At 46.3% G+C, this 8,201-nt stretch overlaps 1 protein-coding gene and 1 pseudogene across 1 annotated transcript in view; both read left to right on the forward strand.

Annotated features, from left to right (window-relative positions):
* The first annotated feature begins 561 nt into the window (after positions 1-561).
* The window catches only part of LOC138050598 (uncharacterized), a 9,201-nt gene continuing 1,561 nt past the window's right edge, over positions 562-8,201 (forward strand). Inside the window, exons 1-3 of the mRNA XM_068896914.1 lie at positions 562-890; positions 5,742-5,994; positions 6,901-8,201. The exon at positions 6,901-8,201 is cut by the window's right edge and continues 1,561 nt beyond it. Coding sequence (XP_068753015.1) covers positions 616-890; positions 5,742-5,994; positions 6,901-7,377 — 1,005 coding nt within the window. The 5' untranslated portion in view covers positions 562-615 and the 3' untranslated portion in view covers positions 7,378-8,201. The remainder of the gene's footprint in view (positions 891-5,741; positions 5,995-6,900) is intronic.
* Positions 2,828-4,240, forward strand: LOC138051069 (uncharacterized; annotated as a pseudogene).

Below are 8,201 nucleotides of genomic sequence, written 5' to 3' on the forward strand. Positions count from 1 at the left end.
GCGGGCTCAGAAAATATGGTTGCGGTCATTGTTATTTAAGGTTTTTTGTTTCACTGCAGAGAGATTAGACAACGAACATGCGCTCTACACGTAAACCTGCCACCAAGCCACGGTTGTGAATTTGGTTCTTCTGGTTGAAGTGAGCCGTCAAAAGCTGAAATCTCTCGAAGTCAGTCGGTTTCTAGCGGAAAAACGCTGGACATAACAGCTGTTAGTTTTAACAAAGCAATTTTGAATTAATAAGGCAACAGATGTGTAAATATCAAGGGTATCCGATTGTTTTGCTACATTTTTTGCCACAGAATTTAGTTAGAAAACGTAAAAGTTGCGAACGTTGCGAACTCTTTCACGCGCAGTTCCAACATACTTCCTTGAGAAAAATTCAGCGACAGAAAGAACATTGGATTGTGTGTGTATTAACGTCGCGTAGTTGTTTGAAATATTTATTCAGCTGACTCAGAGGAAAATTAGACTTGATGTATTTTTTTATGTGAGTCTTTTTACTGACATTTTTATTTAATTTTAAGCTTTTCATACAGTCTGTGAACCAAAGCTGCGAAATCAAACTTAGTCCCTACCGTTCATCATCTCGTAAAATCAAGACGCACTCAAGAAATGCAGGGTTCACCGGAGGTTGTATTAGTTTCGTATTCAGCTTTCAAATCCAATCCTCCCAACCAATTTAGAGTCAACCGGGACGGAGTTGAAAACTTGCAGCTTCCAGACAGTTATCAGGTGACGATAATAAGCGATAAACCCGAGCTATCCAACACTCCTAAGGTTAGCGTTGTGAACTCCATCGGTGAACTCGACGCCTTTCGGAATCAAATCCTCAACAGACCACTGTTGCTGCTGGCGACATGTGGAAAACATGTACCACATGGTCAAAGGTAAATTGTCGGTTATTTCGCTCGTTCAGATTTTTGTTTCTGCGTTTGTAACAAGACGCAGTGATGTAGATTAGACTGCCAGAGGATCTCGAGATCTGAGGTTGAAGGCTTAGCTCTAGTGTCCTGTTTTTAAATAGGGAGTAGACAGCGATCATTGATTGAGTAGTGACTAGTGTTAATGTAAAAATTACTATTATAAGTACTAGTAGTTGCCAATAGCAAGTTAAGTGCTGCGAGGTGAGTCGTGAAGTAAAAGCAATGAAAGTAATGCCCAACATTACATGCTACAAGCGATAGAAAGAGAAAGGAAGAGCACAACATTATAGGTCATCCAAACAGAACAGGAGTATTCGTTCCATCATGCTGTAGCTATTTTTCGTCCGTTGACCGTCCTCCTACAGACTAATATTATTAAGTTTTCAAAGGTATGATGAAGGTAATGACTTAGTAAAAGGTTTTTTTTAACTTTTAATCTGAAATATAAACGTTGGTTTTGCCTGTGCAAATTTCCAGTTTCAACTTCATCGCCAGAGTAAACATGACACACTTCCACAGCTAGAAGTGGATTTCTGTCCGCTTGGGAAAAACTTTTTCTGAAACTTTTCTTATTCCCATTTTGACACCATAATTGAGCTACTTGTTCCGTGTGTTTGATACGTGACCCGTTAGATTTTGCTTCCTTCATTGATCTTTGTTATACGTTACAACGGCTAAATTCACACCGTACCGGACGAATTTTCTACGGGTTGAAAAATTTGACCGGACGTTTTGTTCGCTTGGAACCGTGCAATATTTTCGCTCTGTTCATACGGAACTGACGAACCGGATTAAAGTTCAACCTTTGTCATAGGTTTTACCATCTGTCCATGTGCAGAGCGCTCAGTACTTTACGGTTACGAAATCCAAAATGGCTTCTTCCAGCTGAGTTACCACGCATCCATGCAACTACGCCTTTGCCATGCAAAACGGTCACAGCACGCCGGTTAAATCTTCGACCGTACCGGCCAAAAATTCGTCCCCAGTTTTGGCTTTCAAATTCGTGAACGGCGAGGCGTGTAAATTTTCCTATGTTTAGCGTGATTCCAGTGGCAGGTGCTTAGCGCCTGTTCGGGATACAGAAGACCCCGCCCAATGAGTCTCCTGTTGCCTTGCAGGGCGGCCTTGGTTGGTCAAAGGCTAAGGGCGTAAACCCTGACAGAAAATCAGGAGTGGGGCGCTGAGGGCGGTTGTATGGCGTACTCGTCACCTTCTGGCAGCTCCTGCATCCCGGCGGTTCTCTAGCCGTCTTGACCTTGTCTTGCCGCTGGGCCAGGCTCGTCGAGATGAGAGAGTGAGGCTGACTCCGCGCAAACCTACCTCACTTTAAAAAAGGTCAAGCGCAAACCATCTTTCATCTTCCATCTTCCATCATTCATTCATCTTCATCCTCCCAAAGTCCTGTGGCGACAGAAGAGCGACGAAGCGACAGCTGTGGGGTACACTGGTAGTCGTAGCCGCGGGCCTGCACACAGGCGACTCAGGCCATTTGGTCGTTCTTAACTGATTGGAGCAGAAGTGGAGTCCGGCAGCGGTCTAAGTGTCTGAGCAGCCCTCTTCAAGATAGCACTACTCACCTCCCAGGCATGAGGAAGGGGCTAGAAAAGGTGTCCTAAACATTGCCTGCTCCTTAGCTTTCCTGACTGGTTTAGTGCTGTGCTCAGTGAGACCAGGCTGGCAGGCGAGGGAGAACTCAGTGAGGACTTCAGGCTACTCCTTCTTCTGGAGAGGAGCAAGCAAGAGTGGGATTTGACAGCGCATTCTGGAAAGGTGTGCTGGGCAAGCATGGGACACGCAAGTGCAACAGCAACGGCCTCCTGCTCCTCCAGCCCTGCGCCAAGCATGACCTCCTGATCACCAACACCGTCTTCCGCCTCCCTACCTGGAACAAGACATCCTGGATGCACCCCAGCTCAAAGCATTGGCATCTGATATGTCATCGTCAGGAAGAGGGACATGCAGGATGTAAGAATCACCAGGGCCCTGTGCAGTGCAGAATGTTGGACAGACCACCGCCTCATCGTGTCCAAGGTCAACATCCGCGTGCAGTCCAAGTGCAGACCGCAGGGCAAGAAGGCGCCGAAGCGAATCAGCACCAAGCTGTAAGACGGCCCCACTAAGCAAATGTTTGTTGATATCGTGGGGGAACGGTTGGCTGCCATCACTCTGTACAAGCAGGACGTCAAAGCCTCGTGGACCACCTTCCGTAAGACGGTGTATAACACAGCCATGGAGTGTCTGGGGCCCCCTGCAAGAAAGCACAAGGACTGGTTTGATGAAAACCACTCCGACATCACAGCCCTGCTGGAGCAGAAACGCACTGCTCACCTAGCCCACATCCAGACTCAACATCAACAGCCAAGAAAGACGCACTGAGGAGCATCCGCAGCACCGTCCAGCTCAAACTGCGCGAGATGCAAGACTCCTCCTGGCTGAGTGCAAAAGCTGACGAGATACAAGGCTTTGCAGACAGGAACGACATGAAGAACTTCTACAGCAGTGTTAAGGACGTCTACGGCCCTACCAGCGCAGGCTCCTTCCCGCTACTCAGTGCGTACAGCACCACGCTTATCACATAAAAGGACAAGATCGTGCAAAGATGGGCTGAGCATTTTGACGGCGTACTGAACAGACCGTTCTCCATCAATGACGAAGCCATTGCAAGACTGCCGCAGGTCCCAATAAACACCGACGCTGTCCCAACTCTGGAAGAGGTGCGGAAGGCTATCCGTCAGCTCTGCAGTGACAAAGCACCTGGATTGGACTCCATCCCAGCTGAAATCTATAAGGAGGGTGGTACAGCCCTGACTGGCAAGCTTCTGACTCTCGTCCAGATCATATGGGGGAAGGGATCAGGGCCGCAAAACTTCAAGGACGCGTCCATTATCCACCCCTACAAAAGGAAAGGAAACCACCAAGCTTGCGACAACCATCATGGAATCTCCCAATTATCTATCGCGGGCAAGGTCGTGGCCAAAGTCCCCCTGAACCGCCTCAACGACCATCTTGAGCAAGGACTCCTACCAGAAAGTAAGCGTGGTTTCCGGAAAGATCGCGGGACTATTGACACGGTGTTTGCTGCCAGGCAGCTCCAAGAGAAATTTCAAGAACAGAACACTGACCTGTATTCCCCCTTTGTCGATCTGACCAAGGCCTCTGACTCTGTCAGCAGAGATGGCCTTTGGAGAGTCATGCGAAAGTCCGGATGTCCTGACAAATTCACCACCGTCGTCAGAAAGTGTCATGATTGCACGCTGGCGCGTGTCCAGGGCAACGGGAAACATCAGAACCATTACCTGTCACGAACGAAGTAAAGCAGGGATGTGTGCTGGCTCCAACACTCTTCAGTGTCATGTTCTCCGCAATGTTGTCTGATGCTTTCAGAGATTCGGTGGTCGGCATTAGTATCAAATACCGCACCGACGGCTCACTCTTCAACCTCAGGAGGCTCAAAGCGAAAACCAAGATGAAGGTTAGCACCATCAATGATTTCTTGTTTGCTGATGACTGCGCCCTCAACGCTGCCTCGGAAGGCAACATGCAGCATAGCGTTGACCAGTTCGTGGAGGCTTGCAACGACTTCGGCCTGACGATCAGCTCTAAGAAGACTGCAGTCAAGCACCAGCCAGCACCGGGCAACCCATACGTAGAGACCACCATCACCATCAACGGACAGAGACTGAACGTGGTGGATAGGTTCACCTACCTCGGCAGTACCTCGGCAGTACATCATGGACGATGAGCTGAACGCCAGCCTCGCTAAAGCGAGTACAGCTTTTTGCAAACTCAACAAAAAGGTCTGGAATCGGAGAGGCATCGCAGTCGAAACCAAGACCAAGGTATACCGAGCTGCAATCCTCACCACCCTTCTGTACGGCTGCCAAACACGGACACTCTACCAGTGGCATGCAAGGAAGCTGAACCACTTCCACACCACCTGCCTCAGGAGGATTCTCGGCATCAAGTTGCTGGAAAATATTCCTGACACCGAGGTCCTCGCCCGTGCAGACCTCCCCAGCGTCTACACCATCCTGATGCAGTCCCAGCTCTGCTGGGCCGAATAAGTGGATCGCATGGTAGACCACCGACTACCAAAGAAAATGTTGTTCGGGGAACTTTTAGAAGGCAAACACTCCAAAGAAGGACAGAAGAAGCGCTTCTAAGACACCCTGAAGGTCTCCCTCAAGGCCTTTTGGATCGAGCACACCAACTGGGAGCAAGTGGCTCAAGACAGAGACAAGTGTGGTGGAGTCGTCAAGCGTGGCACCAAAGCCTGTGAAGCAAACAGGACCGCAGCATCTGAGCAGCGCAGACAAGTCAGGAAAGGCATCACCAAACCACCACCATCCCTTACCCCCACTGCCGCCAAAGACTGTTCCGGGCACGGATTGGCCTTACTAGCCATTTGCGGACGCACAGAAAGTGAATTTCTCGTCACATCACATCGGCTCCGCATGCCCAACGCCGTCCTCCAAAACATCATCCTTATCCTCATCATTATCTTCACCCCTCCATAAGATGTGTAGATGGTCCTCGTCGTATCGACGGACAAACAACACACACAGCGTTATCGACGGACAAACAACACACACAGCGTGGTTGCGTGAAAGGAACCCCTAAGTGCAGGGAATTTTCAACCCGTTGAAGATTCCGGCGTCCGATACCGTATGAATGCAGCCTTAATAAAAGTAATCGATTCCTTGACGATGCTGACTTAGGGACCTTACTTTCTCTCTCTGTTTCGACCAGACGAGTTTTTTCAAATAGACCTTAGCTTTCATTCTTATAGTATCTTTATGTGTACTTGTGTTTCAGGCTAAATAGGAGGGGCGAGTATTTGAGTATGCGCGATCCCGAATGGTGGATTCAATGGGAAAACTCCCCTTGGCGGAATCCATATGCCCGGTGGGGAACTGAACACATGACGTCAATGTACGAGGAGCGCTTCGTCAGACCGGAGTTTGTTGTCAGTGTTAACACATCCCATCCCAACATAAGACGGGTGCTAGACGAAGGGTTCAGAAAAGCTGAGGACATGCTAAACGAAAAAGCCAGCTTTGCTGTTGAGGTCAGTCAACATGAATTTGTTATCTCTTTACCCCTTCCATTTTAAACTCAAATACACATCTTACGCAATGCAATGGTATCACCTTGACATAGATTTTGCTGGCAACGTTTGCATCTATGAGACGGGAGAGAGAATAGGAGCTCGTTTGCTGTTGTCAGTCAGTCAGATGTATAATGAGTAAAAGATATTCAGAATGAGCCCGAGTTAACGGCTGGTTTGAGGATCCCTTAGCATGTGTGGAATGATAAGAAAGGAACACTTTCTGGATCGTCATCACAGCAGCTTTAGAATATTTTTTCTTGGTGCGCTGATGTGTGTCTTAATAACTGACCACATTCAATTCTTATAACTCAGAACGCAGGGTCGTGTTTCCGAAACGAATTTTTTGATGTCGATACTCGAAATTATTCAGTCTGACACGTGCGATCATCAACTGCAACACTAATTTTATTTAATATACAAAATTAAGATATCCAGTTGCATCATTGACAAGATAACAAGATAACAGAACAAAACCAAAAAAGCTATGTTCCACAACAATACGAACCGGAAATAACGCCGCGAATTCTCTTTGAATATTTGTAGTTATTCTCATATTTCCAAGGGAAAGAATCAGGGGAGACAATTGGCTCAAAACACGGCTGTTCTTATTAGTTCCTTATTTATTACATTTTAATATGCATTATACAATAGTGCTTTTAGCGCCTTGCGATTGGTCAACCCTGAGGCTGCTAGCCAAGTGCAATTCACCTCGGCAGCTACAGACAAAAAGAACCAAAAAATTGCTTTCAATAATCGTGTGTGGTTAATGTTGTGTTCCGTCGGCTGTTAAGATCGTGTGGTATCTACTAAAACGATCACCTCAGTGTCAATGAGAAACAGTGAATCTATTTTTTATCTCAACAGTTTAATTTTAATCCCATGATTCTCCGCTGGTGGAAGACCCAAGGTGTTAAACGGTACGACTCCATGGAATGCCTTGAATTGACAGCTGCTGTCGGAGCAAATTTCGTGGTCACTAACTGTTCTGCTGTAAATCATTTCTTCGACTGTCACGCTGCATGGTGTGCGTGCTGGCCTTTCTACCTTCTGTTTGCAGTTCCCTATAAAATATGGCGTCACGCCTTCCAAGGCATTCGTGACATACCTGTCACGATGGAAGGTAAAGCCGTCTCTGCAAACATCAGCTTCTCAAATTACAGCCTGGCTGATCTTCACATTGGGTTCATACTCAGCAATCAGCCAAGTTTAAACGCAGAAGGAGTGCAACTTAGTACAGTGCCGTTGACAAATGGAATTCCATCCCATATATTGAACTCTCCTCCCTTGCAGGGACCTCTGGGTAATTCCCGTTTCAAAGCAAACCAAGAGTGCATTAGATAAGAGTGTTGTTATGGCATGTGTGGGTCCCCCAGCACAGTCACAAATCAGTCTATTTTTAGAATACCCGTTCCCGCCAAAATCAGTTGTCATGTCCCTGAAAATAAAAAAACATGGCAGAAGCAGTCACGAGTGACATGGCTTCTTCTCATTGGTTAAAATTAGCAGCCATTTGTTTGTTTCGTGCATCTACAAATAAATCCATTTGTGACTGCGCTGGGGCAATACAGAAAAGTGATAGATGAACACTCTTATCTAATTCGCTCTTGAACAAAAAAATTTAAGGCAACCTCCACTCCGAATAATGGATAATTTTTAACTCAACAAAATAATGTTTGCAATCAAATTTGTTCGACACTTTTTTTCAAAGAGGTGTTCGCATCCAAAAAAAAAAAAAAATACAGAATCACTTATTTTCACTTCCATATTTCCCTGCGCCGCCACGTTGACTAATTGTAGCGTGTTACGATTTCCCTTGTTGTTTTCACAGAAAGAGCTTTTGTTTTGAAACAAAAGGGCAACTATGACACGTCAAACAAAAACAAGCGTTTTTGAAGTTCATTTCTTTCGGATACAAATGCTTTCAATGGAAAAAGTTGGATCAATTTTGACTGTAAATATGTTCTGAGGTTTAAATTATTTTCTTGTTGTTTAGAGGAGGATCCCTTTAATTTAACTCATTTCCTATCAGGAGCAAAATATAATTGGTTCCTCTGACGTCATTCTAGTTCCAGACTATTTTTACTCCGCATACGATAACCTGGGAGGAATGAACCCGTAGGCTTCATGTAAAATGAGTGGAGCGTCTAAAAAAGTTTTCCTCGACA

The sequence above is a fragment of the Montipora capricornis genome, chromosome 6 (assembly GCF_036669925.1).
Source record: "Montipora capricornis isolate CH-2021 chromosome 6, ASM3666992v2, whole genome shotgun sequence".
In the NCBI taxonomy this organism is placed as follows: Eukaryota; Metazoa; Cnidaria; class Anthozoa; order Scleractinia; family Acroporidae; genus Montipora; species Montipora capricornis.